Source organism: Podarcis pityusensis (genome assembly GCF_964106645.2).
Source record: "Podarcis pityusensis genome assembly, chromosome: 12".
Classification (NCBI taxonomy): domain Eukaryota; kingdom Metazoa; phylum Chordata; class Lepidosauria; order Squamata; family Lacertidae; genus Podarcis; species Podarcis pityusensis.
The window spans coordinates 59,229,275-59,249,932 of NC_138037.1; the positions used below are offsets into that span (position 1 = coordinate 59,229,275).

The following is a 20,658-nucleotide window of genomic DNA, read 5'->3' on the forward strand; positions in this document are numbered from 1 at the left end:
ATAAACGGAAGCCTCCTTGCCCTGTTCTTTTATATGATGATGATATATGATGATATTAGATCTCAATTTTGCTTGGGATTCTGAGATACAGAGGTATCAACCTAAATAAAATATTGGGGGGGGGGGGCACAGGTAAGCCCCGCCCCGCATAATTGATGACGAGACGCGGCGCTTGCCCGCAGTTTGAACGGCACTGCCATTCAAGTGATTGAAACGGGAGTCTTGTTGCATATTAATAGGATAATACACTTGCTTCCTGAATAATAGTTTCGGTGCAACTGCATTATGGATATAGACGGCAAGACTGCGAATAACGCCTTAATGAAAGCTCTGCCCAAGCAGGTGGGTATCTTTCCATAAGGCAGACAACACACATTGCTAGATTTAAGAATACTGTACAGGTTAGCAACTCCCCCCCCCCCAAAAAAGTATACTTATTTTTGATTAAGTTACGGCGGGTGCTGAATAGGAAGCCGGGGGCAATCCCAAAGGGTCCGGCGAGCGGGCGCTTCCTCGGCCGCCGCGCTGCCCCCAGCCCCGCCCCTCGGGCTGGCGGGCGGGCGGGCGGGTCCCGCGAGGGCGCTATATAGGCGGCGCCGGAGGCGGGCGGGCGGCAGATGGACGAGCCGCGCAGTCCGGCGGCAGGGAGCTCTCTCCGGGCGCGCCTGGCTGCCTCTCGCGCTGCCTCGGCGCTCCTTCCGTCCAGCTCCGGCCGCGCCTGACGGGTGGGCCGCCCGAGAGGGAGCCTTGCGGGGCCCGGGCGCCGGAGAGCCTCGCTCCCCGCGTCCTCCGCCCGCCCGCCGCGCCGGGTCCCGCGGTCCGTGGGACGGCGATGGTGCGCCGCCTGTGCGCGCTGCTGTGGGCGCCGCTGTGGGCTCTGGCGGCGGCGTCGGGGGCTCCTCCGGGCCCGGTGGTGCGCTGCGAGCCGTGCGACTCCCGGGCGCGGGCGCAGTGCCAGGCGCCGGCGGCGCCGTGCGCCGAGCTGGTGCCCGAGCCGGGCTGCGGCTGCTGCCAGACGTGCGCGCTGCCCGAGGGCCGCCCGTGCGGCGTCTACACGGAGCTGTGCGGCGCCGGGCTGCGCTGCCGGCCGCGCCGGGGCGAGCAGAAGCCCCTCCACGCGCTGCTCGACGGCAAGGGGCTCTGCACCAACGTCAGCGGCGCCCCCCCGGAGCCCGCGCCCGGAGCCGGCGGCGGCGAAGTGCGAGCCTTGCTGCTGCGAGGGACCCGCGGGCCAGGTGAGCGAGCGAAGGAGGGAGGGAGGAGCCGCCCGCCAGCCCGCCCTCAGCGCGGCTGGCGGGACGGGCGGGCGCTTCCCCCGGGGCAGCTTCCCGCGGCGCAGGAATGGAAGGTCCCGTGCGCCGCTCCGGTCCCTCCTCGTGCCGTCAGTTCGGGCTGTGCGCAGCTTCTCGCCGCGGGTCATTTCCTTAGAAATCTGCCTTCTCAGATTCTGCTGGTTTCCAGCGCTCTTTCTGGCGCTTCGGACTTCGCGTCTGGTCTTGGGCTGTAAACGACCTTTCCTTATTCATTGTAAGCCAGCCGGAGACCTTCATGTTACCGGGTGGCATACAAATACTATAAATCAAGCCCGCTCTCCTTCAGTCGCATTTTGAAATGCCCCGGCGTCCGGCCTGCCCCGCTCCGGGTGCGGAAACTGCTCGCTGGGAGCGGAGTTGGCGCTTGGCTGGGCGAATTTTGTGCGGACCATTTTCTGCGCAATTTCGGCTCGGCTGTTGGGAGAGCAAGTGAAGTTTGCTTTGCTGTATCGCCCCCTGGCGTTTGATTTGTGCTTGTGTCCACAACAGCTCAGTTTCTGATGTATCACCTGTGACCAAAATGCTTGACTTTAAGACAGAAAAGGGCATGATGATGTAATATGACCTTTGACCTTCTCACTTGACACATTTTTTCCTTTGCGAACACTTAGCTCCCAAATGAGAAAAAAGTTTAGGTGTTGAATTGCTCTATATTCTGGTCACAATTGTGACTGTATTCTGTTGCAAAAATGTGTCAGCTCTGGCTCAGTTCAGTAATATATATATATATATATATATCTATCTTTTTAAAAAGTTATCTATGTCTCAAAACCATTCTTTGCACACGCAAAAGATGGAGGGAGGGGACACTGATGGACTGCATAAGAGCCTTCCCAATTCCCAAATGAACGAATGAATGGTCAGTCTCATCAACCTCAGGAGACTAAAACAAGCATAGTCAAGTGTCTTATTTGCAGCCTTCCTAGAAAGTGGAGGGGAGGAGGGAAGCGCTGCCTGGAGCAAAAACTGTGCTGTGCAACCCTGTTCATATTCACTTGGAAGTGCAGCTTAATGCTCAACAGAGACTTGTGCCCTTGTGAGTTTGCCTAGAATTGCAACTCTTCAGTTCAGTCCTACGTGTTTCCTGTCAGAAATAAGTTCCATTGTTTTCAGTGAGACATACTCTCAGCGGGTTTCGGATTTGCTATAGTAATAATGTATGATACAAATGATGGTGTAAATTGTCATTTTCAAACTAAATTTGGGGGCTTCCAGTGACTTCCTAAGGGGTCAAAAAAGGAGGATTCTCAATTTACAGTTGTTTTGTTTTTTAACAAAACAGCTGTAAATTGCCAGAAAAACTTGCAGAAGAAAACCAGTGACTCCAATTACAGTGGTGCCTATAACTGAGCACAGGTGGTCAAGTCATACACAGTTTTTCTCAGAACACAAGGTTGGAATTCAGGATTGGAAAAGTTGCATAGGCTTAAAAAAAAAAAGCATTATAAGAGACTGGTTTGCTGATGATGAAGATCATTTGAGGATTTGTTGCTTGATAGCAGATCGTTTTTGGCTGACCTTTCCTAAATTAAGAAGCTGTTTTTCTGTCTACACTTGAGTTGACTAAGTCCCCAGAGTGTCTTAGCCTTGCATGCAAGGAAGGACTTTAGGCCAAACCATAGCTAAGTGGGAATGTGTGGGCACTCACTATAGAAATCAAGGCTGCTTTGCTCCTGTGGGGCTGCCCTACTTGGAGTTAAGGCCTTTGTGTTGCATCCACAGGTGGCCTTTCAAACCCGAAGACCTAGCCAAGGCTCATTCTTGGCTTACTGCATATGGTTTGTCTGGGAGAGGAAAACCACAAGGCTGGGTTTGGACATCACATGGTTTAGCTCTGGGTAGGGTGACAGCAGGATGACCAGGGAGGAGCAAAGTGGCCATTAAAATATATATATATATATATATATATATATATATATATTAATTTTACTGTGCATACCTGCCCATTTGTGGTATTGTCATGGTTCACGGTTTGGCTAAGCATCACATTGCAGACTGGGCCATAAAAACAAAAGTCCATTAGAAAAAAAAATCCCGAGTCCACAGCTGGGCCAAAATATCATGAAAGTGTGGCAAGCTTTAGAGCCCTTCATCAGGTGAGATGTTACACAAAGCAAGGGATGGGGTCAGGAAAAATTAACAAAAATAAACAAAAATTAGAGTGGGTGTTAACAGCCAAGAGGTCATCTTGTATCCTCAGTTCCAAGGTTGAGATGACAGCATTCCCAAGTGCAGCAGAGATTACATATCTAGGATTCTGGGATAAAGAATCAGTGGCTGCTTCTTATCCAAAACAACCCATTCAAGGCAGAATCTACAACCGAGAAAGATAATTTTTCACCATCCAGAGATGGGCGTTGCACTTTGAGGGTTATATATCTTCCAATCAGTTGTTTCGATTGACTTTTTAAAACTTGGTATGCCACCCAACGTTCATTCCTGCCTTTCCTCAAATAAAGACTGTCATGTGCTCGCTTTGGCAGCACATATACTAAAATTGGAACGATACAGAGAAGATTAGCATGGCCCCTGTGCAAGGATGACATGCAAATTCGTTTATTTAATAAATAAAGAAATAAATAAAGACTGTCATGCTTCTCTTTACTTCAACTCCCAGGAACCTGTGTCTATTTGACTTTTAGAAGACATCTGAAGGCAGCCCTGTTTAGGGATTTTTTTAATGTTTGACGTTTTGTTGTGCTTTTAAAATTTTGTTGTAAGCTGCTCAGAGGGGCTGGGGAAACCCAGCCAGATGGGCAGAGTATAAATAATACCATAAATTATTGTTGTTGTTATTTAAGATTTGGATTACTACCAGACTTTAATTTCTCACAGATGATGAGTAGAAATTGCTTCTTTATCCCAGGATCTAGGTGTGTAACCTGATGCCTCTAGCACCTGCCACGGATTTGTTTAGCTTGCAATATCTACCCTGGAACTGAACTTACAAGCAAACCTCATGGCTTACAAGTATCAGCCCAGTTTTTGTACTCTACTTCCATCCCCCTTGCTCGTCCTTTTGAACATCTCACCTGATATGAAGAGTTCTGGAGAACTCTAAAGCAGGCCATGCGTTCTGATTGGGCCTGAGGAAGGTATCACTCCAATGTGGATTTTGGAATTCAACATGACCCATTAACAATTGCACATTTCTGACTCTCACCTTGTGACAATTGAATGAGGAAAATCTTTAAATATGCCACGCTTGTAAACAGCATTGCGCTACATCAGTTTCTTTCATTTCTTGGAGTCCACTCAGAATAATAGGCAGCTATTATTTAATCAGATGTACAAATCAAACCTGAGCCTATTTGTCGGTTAAGAAGAGGAAAAGGTGGCTTTTGTGGCCTCATATATCAGCCGTGGGAATGAGCAGGCCGGGCTGGCTCCTTTTTCCACGTTAGGGATACTACTTGCCCTGATTCTTTCCCCTTTGATTTCCCTAACGGTGAATAAAAGCAAGACCCCGTCTCTCTGCAGTGGGGCATAGAGGACTCTCACAGTGCAGTGCTACAGACATGGGACTTCATATATGTGGGATTGCAGTTTCAGTGGCCAGAAGCGAGTGGAAAGATTCAGCTCAATAAGTGCAGCTGATGTGATGTGCAGCCTTCCTTCTCAATGGGGCTTATTGGGGGCTGCCATGGTGGTCCCTGCAGAAGCAGACTGACTCTCAGGAATGGAATCCCCCCCCCTTTATTCAGGAAGCACTAAGCAAAGGGGGGTGGTTTCTGATACTTAGCGAAAACTTACCTGTTTGCTTGGACTTTCCTGAACCCCTGTCGCTGAGTTGTTCTGGCCTATGTGTGCTGCAATATGTATGACTTTTAAAAAAATGGTTTTATCTTTTTGAACTGCTATGAGATATCTTTGTAATAAAATACTAAGAAATGAAAATACTTACTGAAATGAAAGAAAAATGCAGCACTGAACCATTTTTTTAAATTAAAAAATCAGCAATCAAGCTGAGATTTGCCTAAAGTAAATAGGACCCTCACTGTTCCAGAACCCCTGGGGTTCCTTGGAAGCTTCTCAGAGCTTCCTCCCTGTAAAGGATCCATAATGACAGGCAGGTCTCTCACGGTGCCAATTTCCCACTGCAATGTTCAGCTTAAGAGAGTATGCATTATCTTCTAGGTCTGGGGTTCCTAAACTCCCCCACCCCCCAGAGCACTTGAAAAGCATAGAGGGTCTGGGTGGATCACTTTAATACTGTTTTCAGTTTGCAATGCATTGTGCTAGATGCTGTTTGCTTATTTTTTTAAAGAGTGTGTGGTGGGGGCTTCTTTTATTGTCTTCCATCACAATGTGGATTTCACAGTGTACGTGTTCTTAACAGACATGTGGACTCCCCAAATGGAGCTCATGTACCATTGTTGTCTTGGGTCACACTGGCTAGTAGCATGGGGCAGCGGTGTGGCTCCGCAAGACTTGCCCTTGTGCCACATAAACTGTGCGCAGCTTGGAATGTGCTGCAGACTCTTTGACACATGCTGGCATATGCTGGGCAGAGCTGGCTAGTGAGGTGGGGGGGTAGCATTTGCCTCAGGTGGCAGAAGTGCAAGAGGGGGCCCCCTGCCCACCCCACCGCTTTGGCTGCCAGAGCACCCTCCTCTGACCGACTTTCTGCAAGGCTGGCATTCTGGTAAGTGGCACAGCCTGGCAGGACACTGCCCCCTCTCCTAATTTGGCACATGGTGGTGCATTCCACCAGTGGCAGAAGTGGGGCTGCACGTTATTATTTCACCTCAGGTGGCCCCACAGGACAGCCCATCCCTGCTGCTGGGGGTCTTTGACAGACCATTCCCTGAAAGCAGGAAGTTTGAAACGGCTGCACTAGGACAAGAAAGCTGCATCCTCCTTTTCTAGAGACGAGTGGGGAGAGAGGAAGCATAAAAATTAAACAAATTTAGAGATGGCTTCACAGCATAAACCCCCTGAAGCAGAGTACAGAGTATAAACAAAACAAAACACAAGCTCTAAGAACCATCAGATCTATTTAACTAACTCCAAAACAGCAAAACCATCCGTCCAAACTCCAAAAAGCAAATAAATCATTGTATAAATATATGGATATATTTTTGGGGGATTTGCTATGGGAGAACCTGGGCAAACCAATCAGCTCAGCCCCTCGGCAAGTCCCTAGCGGAGCTTCCATCTCAAGGGAGCCAGGAGTCCAAAAAGGAAAGCCTGGCTCCCTCCGGGGGGGGGGGGCTCTCCTCTTCTGAGGGCCATCTGCCGTGGGGGCTTCAGTTGAGAGTCCAGCATTGCAGGGGGTCCCTTCCAGCTCTGCAGTTCTAGGATTGTATGGTAACATGCTCAGCAAAAAACTACAGACCAGTGTTGTGCCTGTCGAAGGGGAAGCATTCCTCCATCACAACTGGGGGTTTCATGGGTGGATGTTTAGCAAAGCAAGATAGTCATCTGAAGGCAGCCCTGTTTAGGGAAGTGACCTTTTAATGTATTTTTAATCTTTGTTGGAAGCCTCCCAGAGTGGCTGGGGAAACCCAGCCAGATGGGCGGGGTACAAAAAATAAATTATTATTATTATTATTATTATTATTCACAGACCTGCTTGCTGTGTGACGTATTCATATTTTGGAAATGATGTAGGTGGCACAATTGCCCTCTTCCATTGCCTTGGCCAGAGCCTTCTGGCATTCAGAGATTCCAAAGACAGGGCGAAACATCTCCACCCCACCCCCAAATAAAAGGCTACGTTGCTTAGACAACCCCATTTTTCCTTTCCAGAGTGATTTTGAGGCAACTATAAAAGGAGATGAAGCTAACTTGGCAACCGTTGTGTAAAATAACAGGGTCTTTTCTCATTCAGTCTCTTCCAAACTTTGGAAAGGCCTATATATGCCTGGGCAGTGGGACATAATTATTTCTAACTATGCTCAAAGTTCAAAGGGGGAGGGGAAATCAGGTTGCTATTTTTATGAATAGTTCATTGCCAGATCACATAAATAAGTTAGTCATGATCCGGTAATAGATATGCAAACTATTTTCTAAAGATATATATATATATATATATATATATATATGCAGATGGGAAATGATAAAGTAACATGGAATGCTTGAAAAAAAATCTAAAAACAAAAATAAGGTTTTTCAACAGAAAATTTGTGCAGACTTTATTAACATACTTTCTGTGTGTATGTTTTAAATTGAATTGTGCAAAATACCCAAATTAACAAACCCCAGTGTGAAGTTTAAACATTGCTGAGGCTTTGAATAAAACCCATAGAAAACAGAATACTCTGTTTCCTCAAATCCGGTTTCTTAAACGTTTATGTTTTGTGTGTGCCGAGTGTCAGTAGTAGCTGTGCCAAAACCACCTGCCAGAAGGTGATGCCTTGGCCCCCCTTTTGCCAACCGGCCACATTTTCTGCTGCTCAGGCCTTCAGCTCCACTGCAGAACTTCTTGCCTTGTGTCATTTTGAATAAAGATGTCAGTACACATTTGCTGTGGTCAATTCTAAAGCCAGGCAGTTCTCTGCTCTTCATTTAATAGTTGTGCATTCTCAGTGTAATTGCCACAGGTGACAGCTGAAATGGAAGCCTGAAGCAAGCTTGAGAGATGCTCCCTTTAAAAACATCCAAGACCAAATGCAACCCGCTGCAGTCACACAAAGACGAAATATTGTGCAGACCTGGAAGCATTGTGTCTGTCCCATATTTGAAAGCAATTCTTTGTAATGCTTAGCAAAAGCCAAATCAGCATAATGTCTAAGGATCATAGCAGAACAATGTTCACAGCTTTCAAATACAGTGGTACCTCGGGTTACAGATGCTCCAGGTTACAGACGCTTCAGGTTACAGACTCCACTAACCCAGAAATAGTACCTCATGTTAAGAACTTTGTTTCAGGATGAGAACAGAAATCGTGCGGCAGCAGCAGGAGGCCCTATTAGTTAAAGTGGTACCTCAGGTTAAGAACAGTTTCAGGTTAAGAACGGACCTCCGGAACGAATTAAGTTCTTAACCCAAGGTACCACTGTAGATTCTAGATTTATTTAAAGAGAATTAAATATGAAATAATTTAGAACATGGAATAAAGCCCAATGACAGCAGCTGTATAAGCAATTGGTCAGAATATCCATTTAAATAAATATCAACCTGTAATGAGTATGGGTTGCTCGTGCGTATGTTGCCGCCTCTCCTGGCTTTGTTGCCTTGCTAAACCTTTCAGTCTGGGCAGCCCTTCACTTCGTGGCTGCCTCAGTCGCTAGCAGAATCCGTCAGTAGGCGTTTCTTAAATGTCTTCCAACATAAAAGTTGTTTGACACCCAGTCTCCTCCTACTCTCTCTGCGCGGAAGTCTTCTGCGCAGGGAGGGCGTGGGTAGAGGAGGACCCGTGCTCTCCCCGCTGGTGTCCAGTGAAGAGTCCTGGAGCCCTCTCGCCGATTCCCCCATCAGCCCCCCTTTATCCTTGGTGTTGCGCTGATTTGCTTCCCCATCTGCGGAGCTGCCTCTCTCCCTGCTGGGCCCTTCTCCAGCATCATTTGGGAGCCTTCCCTCCGCCTCTAGCTCCGATGTCAGTTCCCTGACACAACCCATTTGTCATAGATGGTGGGTCACCTTTCGTTATTAGTTTCCTCCTCATTCAGAGGAAAACACATTGTTTTTCATGTTAATCATAAATATAAGCACTCTCACAGTGCATTTTATGCACCATGAATATATGCCTGCAAGGCATGCAAATTTGACAAATTACCTGTATAGATATTTGCATGCCTTGCAGGGGCGTAAGTTGCTGACAAACTTCTCATTGGGGTCCAGACTTAAGAAATGATCAAGTCATGACAAAATACGCCCTCTCCTGGTAAGAAGTGGAAATGCTTCAAATTCAGGCAAGGTGATTTGCTAGATGTTAGTGGTTTAAAAATTATGACTGTGAAAACAAATCAATTTAGAGCTTATAGGACAGGTTTCAAACATCTAAATATAAATGAAAGACACACAACTCCTGCAGCCCAATAATAACATTGGCATGATTGGTTGCAAAGTCACTAGGTTCCTTCAGTCATGAAAATACTGAACTCTTTCTGTTCAGGAAATAGATTCTGCCGTCTCTATGATATTGAGGCTGCTGTCTTCAAACCACTTACTCCAAAATAGCTCCACTGACTTCAGTGGAGCCCTCCTGGATAAGTGCCTGGTTTTTAAGCATTGTGGCCTGAGTAGCTGAAACCTTTTTATGTTTATGAAAGCCTCCATAAGCGCAGCTTCGTCCGTTCACTTTCACCCCCTTTTTCCTATTGTTTGCCCTCCCCTGTTTTGTCTCCCCCATTGTAAAAAAGTAGGTTGCAGTTTCTTATTTTTGCTATCCTGAATGCTCCGTGCACCATCCTAATGTACCGTGATAATAACCTTCAGAGACATTATCATGTGGAAGTTCTTCCGCTACAATTAATAAACGATGGGCTAACTTTTGAACATTTGTTTTTGTTTAAAGGGAATGCCAGCAATTCGGAAGAAGACCAGAACATCAGCAGCACAGAGAATCAGTCTGTCTCCAACACACAGAGACTGTTGGAACCCAAGTCACATGCTCACCACACCAAAATAGATGTCATTAGGAAAGAGCACGCCAAAAATACCCAACGCTACAAATACGATTCACAAAGCACAGACACACTGAATTTCTCTTCTGAGTCCAAGCAGGAGACTGAATATGTAAGTAATTTTTATTTAACAGAAAAAGCAACATACATGTGTTCCGTAAATATCACTTTAAATGGATGCAGACTCTAGATATTGTTAGTTGTCTGAGCTTGTGTTGTTGCCAGAATTACTAGAACTGATCCTGACAGCTGCAAGATTTCTGAATTATACAGAACCATTGCAATCACATTTAATCTGTCAACCAGCAGTCACTTCACAGGCAGCTTAGAGTCCCTGTGCCTCTTTTGATCATTGCATACAGCTCCGAACCAGAGGTGACATCAGGTTTTGCCTCGAATGAAATTTTGAGGCAGATGTGGAAGCTTCTTGTTTGAGAGAAATATCAGAGGGATTTTGAGAGCAGAAAAGTGAATTTCATTGGTTGGTTTCCCAAGGGAGTTCTAAATATCCCACAACAAATATTCCTGGAGGTTGTTAGTCATGTGATGCTGAGGATCTTCCTCCATCTCTCTCATCAGCAGCTGAGGGTTCTGTTGGGAAGCCACGGCTGGCGGAGGATATCTCTGCCCAGTAAGCAAAGCTGGTGTAAATCATGGCTTGTCTCATTCCTAACACAAAACATTAAGGTAAATGAGGTTTGTGATTAGCCGAAACATCTGAGTCATCCTGAAGGAAGGAAAAGTTTGAGGAAGACAAGTGACATTTCAAAGAGGATTCTCCACACCACTCCATACTTAAGCTGCCTGGCTGGACAAGATTTTATGGTGGCAATGTCCTGTTCCCCTTACATACACAACAGATTGGCTAATAAATAAAAATTCCTTGCTTTTCTGTCTATGTCTGCGAGCCTATAATCCCAAGCAGCCAGTCATAGCAAGTGCTGTGAATGCAGGACTCAGTATCAACTTTTGGCTGGCTATCAGAAGTTTTCTTCTGCACACAAAGCAGGGTCTAGCTTTGCTAGTGATTGCTCTGCCATGCTGAAAATGCCTCTGGGTGAAAAAAACCCACACATGGAGGATGAAGTGGTCACTGTTTCTTGTTCCTTATGTGTAGGATATGAACAAAGTCTGCAGACCTGCCGGACTGGAGGAAACGGGAGCAGAGAATACTCTGGTTCATGTACTGCTCTTGGCAGGCAAGCGGCAGATCCCCATGCCAACAGCACACAAAATGTTGCTGTGTTTTTCTTGGCTGTGCATCAAAACACTCATGGCTGATCCAGACACAACTTTGTGCTGTTGAAAAGGAAAAAAAAATAGAGAGGGACCACTCCAAAAACCTACATAAATGGAAAATGTAGAGAGTCTGATGAAAGTGAAAAGTGGCCTTGCCTGGTTCATTTGTCACAAAATGTAGAAATGTTCCAGTGGGAGCCCAAGGGTGCCTGGCTTTTCGGAGAGCGCTGCTTCTCTTCCACAAGGAGGAAGGAAACACAAAGGTTTGTGTTCACAGGGTAATAGACAGGTTGACTTTATTTCCATGCTATCCCCTTCTGACCAATTCTGAAACTGGGGAACTTCAAGTTCTGACATTGCAATAACTCATATTTAGAGATGCTGATTTAATTTTGCAATCTATTCTGAGTGCAAACGGCACAAAGGCCATCTTCTGAGCATTTTTCTTTAAAATAAAAAGGGAAACAGCAATAGTGGAAGCAGCAGAAATATTGTTGACAGTATGTCAATGAACAGACCTGGTTTCATTGAGAGATGACAGCCAGGATTTCAAAAACTTGGCCAGTAGGATATAGTCCATCCAGACAGTGGGTGAGAAAAGAGGAAAGTGGTGATTACAAAAGCAAGATCTCATTTGTGATGGCTGCTTCCCAGTAACAGCTCCTGCTGTCTGCTGTACAGCTCTGCAGTCCAGCTATGTGACCAGAAGGAAAAGGGCTTGAAGATTTAGAAACTCCTGTGCCTTACTATGTGGTTAAATTCAGATTAATTGAGAAATTGGAATATTTAATTAATAAAGCAACTAATTTTGACCATTTAAAAATAATTTTTTCATGCATTTTACCTCAGAAACAAGTTACCTGTAAACAGCTTGTAATGTGACCTACAGTCAATGCCCCTGAATTCTTTATTTGTAAGGAATAGATGATGTAAAGAATTTTAAAAACATTCAAAGTTGGGCCAATTGCCTCTTGGAGGCTAATTTGTGAGAAATGTTAAAAGAGTTGATTGATCAGTTGATTGATCCGTTAAGCTGCCAAGTGAAAGCCCAAGTGAGATCTGCTGGAGCACGAACCTCTCAATGCGCTTTCTGCTGGCAACTGCTTTGCCATCATTTCACTACTTCTCCTGAGCATTAATGAGAAAATCTTCATTGAAAGTTTACTGCACTGTGCTACAAAATGTACTAACGAAGTATGTCACAACTTTTTAGCAATCTTATTGCTCCACAATGGATCTTTTGTGAATAGGGGCCCTTTCTGACCTCATCCTAGCAGGGCAGGAACTAGGATGATGCTGTAAGTCAGGGTGTAGAACCTGGGATCCTCCTGATGTTGTTGGCCTATGGCTTTGTGATAGTCGACCTTTTGCTGTGTTGCCTGGGGCTGATGGCAGTTGGAGTCGGGCAGCCTCTGGAGAGCCATGAGTTCCCCATTCCTGGGAAACGGTCCCATTGGGAACACTTCCTACAAAACTCAGGCATTTGATATTATCTTCTCCGTGGCATGAGACAACTAGGCTGTTGCAGGTCCCACATAGTTGAGGGGGTGTCCTGGTCAGAAGGACCCTAAATATGCTGCTAAATAGCCTCAGATGTGCTTGGAGTTCTGGCAAGCGTGCTGACTCGGGTAGGAGATGGGGGGCCCCATCTCCTTGGGGTTGAGACCCCAAGTTCTGTCACTGACCCCGTGTAAGTTGCAGGCTTGCTGTAATTTTTTGGAATATAGCCAGAAGCATTGGATTCCTTGGGAGATGTTCTCTTTGGTCTCCCAGTATAGCTGTTTAATTGATAGTCATAGCCCAAGCCCTGCCTGCTCACCTTAGCTTAAAAAGGGATTCTGTCTCATAATCTCCTAAAGCTGCTCTGGAGGTTAGAGCTATCTGCGGGTTGCAAATATCAATGTGGCTCTCCTTGCCACCACTCCCACCACTCCTTGCAGCATGTTCAGAGGCTTCCATAAGAGACCAGGGCTTGGCTTGTGCTGCAGGGTGGAGAAAGTGTGAAAATCCAGGAGTCTCTTGCAGTTTTGCCTCCTTTGTTACCTTTCCCCAACTGCTTCAGGAGTGGCAAGATACAGGGCTTGGGAGAGAGGCAGAGGGTTTGTGCCTGCCATTCTTTTTTATTCAAACATGGCTACAATAAAGGGGGAGGGAGCAGTGATTTCTTTCAAAGCCAGTGGTCTCCTTTGCCCACAACGTGGTGCCTAGAGCAAATCTGAGAGCCTCTTTGCTCGTCTTCCAGTCCTTGAGAGCCAGTGTGGTGTAGTGGTTAAGAGCAGTGGACTCGTAATCTGGTGAACTGGATTCGCATCTCCGCTCCTCCACCTGCAGCTGCTGGGTGACCTTGGGCTAGTCACACTTCTGTGAAGTCTCTCAGCCCCACTCACCTCACAGAGTGTTTGTTGTGGGGGAGGAAGGGAAAGGAGATTGTGAGCCGCTTTGAGACTCTTTAAGGGGAGTGATAAAGCGGGATATCAAGTCCAAACTCCTCCTCCTCCTCTTCTTCTTCCTCTGCGCTGCCCAAAGTGAAGCTGTGGTGTGGTTTGGTTTGGTTTGGTTTGGTTTGGTTTGGTTTGGTTTGGTTTGGTTTAGTGTTGTGTCTGAGTCCAGGGTTGGGCTTTTTCTCCCCTGAACAAGCAGTGAGCTGTTAATGAAGAACAGACTCACAGCAGCTTGTGGTTTGTTGGGAGTGAGACGACCACAGCCCCAGGTTCCTACATGACCCTCTGCTCCATCACGGCTTAGCTCTTGGGAGTGTGGCAGCAACAGGATGGGAGAGTGAAGCAGCTGAGATTTTGCCTCCAGGTACCTGTGCACTTGCTTATCCTCACTAAGCCGTAGTTTGGCCTGCTTCCATGTAACACTATACCAAAGTGAGAAAGTTTTCACCTGAGCATGTATTCCTTGTTCAGAAAAGTCTATCAACCTGGATGAAGTTAAAGTTGTAGTTCTGGATGAAGTTATAGTTGTAGTTCTGAACCAGATAGTCTCTTGTTCAGATCTGTCAGCCTCGAGCTCATGAGGCAGCCTTAAGCTCAGCACACACAGAGCCCGCCTGCAGGAGATCTACCTCCCAGGGGATTTTGCAGGGTTGATATAACGATCATTGAGACAATGTATCTGAAGCCCTATGCACATCCAAAGGCACTGGAAATAATCTGTGTTTAATCTGCATTTTACACAAATATTTTTCCTAAAATGAAGAAGCCCCAAAGAGCAAACAAAGGTGTTTTTGTGCCCCCACTAAAGAAAAAAGAAGATGCCTTTTGTGTGTTGTTAAACTAGCATGCGGTGAAACCGCGCTGCAAAATCCCAGGGCAACTTGATCTTAAGTTTCAACCATGATGTGGTATTTTGAATCTTGGCTCAGTGAACTTAATGGGTGTCAGGGACTGGCTGGGTGGCAGCCGGTGGTCCAGGAGGCACCTGAGGGGAAGGGGACTTTGAGCCAGGGAGGAATAGAGGGAGGAGGAAGGGGAGAGGCTTGAGGGAGCCACAGACACTGAAAGAGAAGGAGCAGGGGAGGTTTCTCCTGCCTGCAATACAGTCCTGATTCAGCTCCTTCTCCTCCCCATTCTCAGTGCAGGAAAGAAGAGTCAAGAAAAGTTTAGAACAATTAAGAAAACCGAGTCACAGTGAAGAAGCACGGAGGGAGGTATAAATAAGGGGGAAGAGAGGACGGAACTTTAGCTTCTGCAACTGACTTGCTTAGCTGATGGATGTGCTGTGTCTCCTTGGTTACTGGGCAAAAAAGTTAATTACAGTGGTACCTCGGTTTTCAAATGTAATCAGTTCTGGAATACCGTTTGAGTTCTGAAACGTTCAAAAACCGAAAACTCAATACGGAAGCCGCGTGGCGTGTTTGATTTCTGAGGCATGTTCGAAAACCGAAGCATTTACTTCTGGGTTTATGGCATGCAAAAACCGAAATATTTGTCAACGGAGACGTTCGAAAACTGAGGTACCACTGTACTGTGAAGCCATGCCTGTTTCTGCTTACAGACGGAAGGGCTTTTCTGGCAGCCTGGCAATAGGCAAACATATATTACACTGCAATTAGAATCATGCTAAACATCTTTAAAATATTTGCAGTTGTGTATGATAAAACAATAAACACATGTAAAATAAAAAAGAAACACCAAAAAGTGAATAACAGCCCCAAATTAAAAAATTGTCCAGTAGCACCCTAGAGACCAACTAAGCTTTTGTGTGCATTATGGGATAGCCACTCGCAGCCTCTCCTGGGCAAGGGGAGCCTTCATCCCCCTGCCTGGGAGAGGCTGCCTGCGGCTAAGGCTCCCCCAAGAGCCGCACTCCCTTTAAAGAGCGCGTGGAGTGTGCGGCCCTTCTCCCTCCTCGGGAAAAAGCCCCACGCTCCATGCGGCTCTTTAAAGGGAGCGCTGAGCAGAGCCTCCTGCCTGCATCCGCTCCATAAGATGCACACACATTTCCCCTTACTTTTTAGGAGGGGGAAAGTGCAGCTTATAGAGTGAAAAATATGGTAATCTTAGGATCCAAGCAATTGCCCTAAATGTGTAGAACATTTGTTCAGTTTAGGTGTAGTGTGGTGTGGTGCAATAGGTGAGAGTGGATCAGGTTTTAATCAGCTACTCTGAAGGGGGCGGAAGCTGGATTTAGATGTCCCCTTCTCCCCACTAAATGTCTTCACAGTAAAGTGGCAGTTTATTTGATCCCTAAACGCAGTTCTCTATGTGGGTACAGTTAGCTTGGGAGCATTTAAAATTTTTTTTAATACAAGCCTAATTACAATCTGCTGTGTAAAATAGTAGTTAAAGCAGCCAAATTCTTGATAGGCAGATGTGTGAGTCCAGCTGCCTTTATGCGAAGACAAAGTTGGCTCTCTAATATTCTAGAAACCTTCAGCTAAGATGGAGTGGAACTAGGCTTTATTTCACCCGGGTCAAAAACCCACAGTGACACCCCTCTGGAGGCTTCACCCAGGGCTAAGGAAATGTCCTTCCTTAACCCTTTAGTGTTCTTTTGCTATTTTAGTCAAAATTTCATTCTCCATCTTAATACAACACTTAATACCAGTGTTTACCATAGTGTCAAATAGAACGCTAAGAGTATTGGCATATAAGGATTTTCTGATTTGTAAGAATAAATAAGCGATCATTATAATTGTCAGGGTCCTTGTCGCAGAGAAATGGAAGACACATTAAACAACCTAAAGATTCTGAATGTCTTAAGCCCGAGAGGATTGCATATTCCGAATTGTGACAAGAAGGGATTCTACAAGAAAAAACAGGTGAGTGAAATTTCTCAGCCATTTATGTTTTTCCTTCCTTCATCTGTTATAGTCAGTAATTCCAGTAAAATATCACTGAACAACAAATAATTAATCTTCAACCCATGCCATTTTTATCAAATACAGCAGTTTGGGGCACCTGCTGGCATGACTCCAATGCTTCTTGTCAGATGCAATTGATGTCAATAACAACAGATCAAATTGGAGAAACCTCTGCCAAGTCACAGATGAGCTTGACGCTGGCCCTAGTTTCCAGTACCTTTCGTTGAAAAAAAGAAGCAGCTCTCTGAAAAAGAAGGGGATGGACAGCAAAATGAGCATATGGCTGTAATAGATCAATGCTTTGAATAGTAATTAGCTGCTTGAGGGTTCCTAGAAAAATTGAGTTGGGTCATGTTACAGACAACAACCTGAGCAGCTTTACATATGTATCCTTTACATGCTGCTGAGGATTGCTTCCAAAATCTAGGTCATGTGATCAAGAAAGTGATATGCACTCAGAACATTTACTTCTAAGTAATGCTGGCATCTCAGGCAGTCTGGATTTTGGGCACCTGCCTCATGAGATTATGACCTTTCTTGGCAGTTGCAGACCACCAGACCTACCCACACCTTGGTTAGTTCAGACATAAACATGCACCACCAAAGAGCCCACCTTGCAGACTTTGTGTCTTGTTTTCTCTTTCAGTTTTGCACTTTTGCCTCTTTTTCTCTGTATGCATGCTGACCCTCACTTACTTGAATTAGGATAGTGCAGAATTTTCATTTAATCAGAACTGTGTTGCAATACTTGCAGGTGCTTTTTGTCCCGTATTAACATACCTATTTGTTAAGATCCGCCTGAGAGGCTCTCTTGACTTCTGCAGATTGAAGTGCTTGAGTGACTGCACACAGAGTAAAGCTACCCTTCATTTATACTGGCACCAAACTATTGAGGGTTTTACAGTGGTACCTTGGTTTAAGAACTGAATTCATTCTGGAGGTCCATTCTTAACCTGAAACGGTTCTTAACCTGAAGCACCACTTTTGCTAATGGGGCCTCCTGCGCCGCTGCTGCACAATTTCTGTTCTCATCCTGAAGCAAAGTTCTTAATCCGAGGTACTATTTCTGGGTTAGCGGAGTCTGTAACCTGAAGCGTCTGTAATCTGAAGCGTATGTAACCCGAGGTACCACTGTACCTTGAATTTGACCCAATAACAAACTGAAGCTATTGAGGATCTTTGAGGAGGAGTGTAATATACTGAATTTTAATTCTGTCGGCAATCACAGAATCATTAAATCCGCATTGGGGGTCATCCAGTCCAACCCCCTGCAATGTATGAATCTCAGCTAAAATATCCATGACAGGTGGCCATCAAACCTCTGCTTACAAACATCCAAGGAAGGAGAATCTACCACCTCTCATGGGAGTTTGTTCCACTGCCGAACAGCTCTTACTGTCAGAAAGTTTTCCCAAATGTTTAGTAGAAATCTCTTTTCTTGTAAATTGCATCCTACTATCCAGAGCAGGAGAAAACAAGCATGCTCCCTCTTCCATGTGATAGCCCTTAAGATATTTGAAAATGGCTATACTATCTCCTCTCAGTCTCCTCTTCCATGCTAAACATACCCAACTCCCTTAACCATTCCTCATAAGACTTAGTTTCTAGACCCTTGATCATCTTGGTCACCCTTCCTTTGCACATGTTCCAGCTTGCCAATAACCTTCTTAAATAGTGGTGCCCAGAACTGGACACAGTATTCCAGGTGTGGTCTGATCAAGGCAGAATATAGCAGGACTGTGATTTCCCTCAATCTGGATACAAGACTTCTGTTGCTGTAGCCTAGTTGTCCCCAATCTTATATCTGTGCAACTGGTTATTCCTTCCTAAGTGTAGAACCTTAAATTTATCCCTATTAAAATTCATTTTGTTCAATCTGTTAAAGTATCTTCAATCTCAATTTTGTTTTCTGTGGCATTAAGCTACCCCTCCCAGTTTGGTGTCGTTTGCAAATTGGATGAGCACCTTCTCAATTTCTTCATCCAAGTCATTTATAAAGATGTTGAGCAGCTATGGACATAACCCTTCAGCACTCCACTTGTCACTTTTTTCCAGGATGGTGAGGAAACATTAGTAAGCACTCTTTGGGTTTGGTCTGCCAGCCAGCTGCAAATCCACCTAATGGTTATCTCTTCCAGCTCACGTTACCAACTTCTCTGAAAGTGCATCATGGGGAACTTTGTCAAAAGCCTTACTGAAATAAAATACACTACATCCACTGCCTGCTCCTGATCCATCAAGCTTGTAAATCCTTCAAAAAAAGAAAAGAGGTTCACGTGGCTTGATTTATTTTTGAGAAACCCATGCTGGGTCTTGGTAATCACAGCATCCTTTTGTAGGCGCTTTCGTTTAATAATCTGCCCTTTTCTGGTATTGATATCAAGCTGACCAGTCTAGGTCTCTCCCCCCCCCACCCGGATTTGGAGATGGAGACAACATTTGCCCACCTTCATTCCACAGGGACCTCACCTGTTCTCCAAGAATTCTCAAATATTAGACAGAAGCTCTGAGATTATATCCGCAAGCTCCTTTAGTACCCTTTAAATATTGGAACAGCTGAAGTCTGTCATGACTAATATATCTCTCCTATTTGAATGTTTGATGATCTGATCTAGGAAGACATCGTCCAAGTTTTCAGTCTGGCTTCAAGGTCTATGGCAGGCACACACAGTAAGGTCACTGTTGTTTCCCTTTCCTATAGTTTTTTACCCAGATACTCTCAATCTGTCTTCCATGCTCCAAGTCATAGATCTCTTCACAAGTTGTATACATCATTTGTATATAATGCTACTCCTTCCTTCCTGTTTGGTAAATCCTTTTTGAATAGGTTAAACCACTCAATTTCTACATTCCAGTCATGACTCTCATACCAGATTTCAGTAATGCCTATTAGGTCATATTCATCATCCTGTATTAAGAGCTCAAATTTGTCCTGCTTGTTTCCTTTACACTGTGCATTAGTATAGAAATAACTGAAAGCACAAGTTATTCCCTCCAACTGCTAGCTTCTTGTGGTTTTCTGCAGGTTTCTGTAGGATGATCTCAGTTTCCGGTACATCAGTGAAACCATTATCCCCAGTACCAGGTGTTCCCCTGTTGTCGTGCTGCAGCATTCTGGACCAAGCTGAAGGGTTGCAGTAATTCAGTCTTGAAGTTACCAATGCTTGGACCATTGTGGTCAAGCTATTCTTCTCCAGCAGACTAGGTCTTTCCCCTAAAAAATAATGTCAAAAATTAGGGGGCGTCTTATACATGGGGCCATCTCCCCCCATTTTCTTAAATCTGAGTCCCCCAAAATAGGGGGCATCTTATAGATGGAAAAATATGGTACTTTGTGATGTGTGACACAGTGATGTCCCAAATCCCTAACCTGTTTTCAGTGTCAAGGTCAGTTCTGAAATGTGTCAGGCAACCATTAGAGAATGAGAATTTTATATCATGATTTCCAAGTTAGGAGACATGGCTTCATGACAGGTGATTCCTAATACCTCCTGTTTTTAGAAATGTAAGTGCTTAAAGCTGATATTGCACGAGGCTTCCTTGCTATTTTGCATGACGCATTGCATTTTAAAAGATAGTTTTGCCACATGAACCGCCGTCTTTCCCATGAATGGTTTCCCAGGCCACACCTCCTGCTTCCAGTTGCCATTTTGCAGCAATGATGCAAATGTGCGATGTCTGCTGTGCTTTCATTAGAAAATATTATTAGTAAAGCATTCTCTGTATGTTTTAGTTGGCCTTTTATGTGGTTTGGGAGTTGGAAATGAAGAAAGTCAACATCAAGCGACCAGCCAACCTTCTGTACCTTCCAAAGAGTACACAGACTTCTATGTTAAAGAACTGCTTCCCCATATGTTGCTCATATGGCTCTGTATTGACTTTCTCTCTGTGTGTGACATCTTTAAAGGCAGTTTCAATCGCCCAAGGCATAAATGCATTTGTGGGGCCTTGATTTCACTTTTCTTCATTGTCCAAGTAGAAGGAGTTCAACACTTGCTTTATATTTACCCCTACAGCTTATCTTGAACAGCTGAGGATTTTCCTCCATTTATATTTGGGGCTGTAGTTCAGGTTTCAAGTACTTAATCTATATCTTGTTCCTTTTACAGTAACCATGTTCTCCCCTAGCTCTGCTATCTTCTTACAGTAGACCAATATTAGGGCCAGAAACGGATTCTAATAACTGCTGACTTTTAGATTTTCTGAGAAAGCAGTCTTTATTACC

At 45.1% G+C, this 20,658-nt stretch overlaps 1 protein-coding gene across 2 annotated transcripts in view; it reads left to right on the top strand.

Annotated features, from left to right (window-relative positions):
* The first annotated feature begins 625 nt into the window (after window positions 1–625).
* IGFBP3 (insulin like growth factor binding protein 3) overlaps window positions 626–20,658 on the top strand; it is a 33,223-nt gene continuing 13,190 nt past the window's right edge. The window contains exons 1-3 of one of the 2 annotated variants that reach the window (XM_080976024.1): window positions 818–1,235; window positions 9,775–9,995; window positions 16,272–16,391. In XM_080976024.1, the coding sequence (XP_080832150.1) occupies window positions 833–1,235; window positions 9,775–9,995; window positions 16,272–16,391 (744 nt within the window). In that variant the 5' untranslated portion in view covers window positions 818–832. Of the gene's footprint in view, window positions 1,236–9,774; window positions 9,996–16,271; window positions 16,392–20,658 lie in introns of both variants that reach the window. The other variant, XM_080976025.1, reaches the window with a different exon arrangement.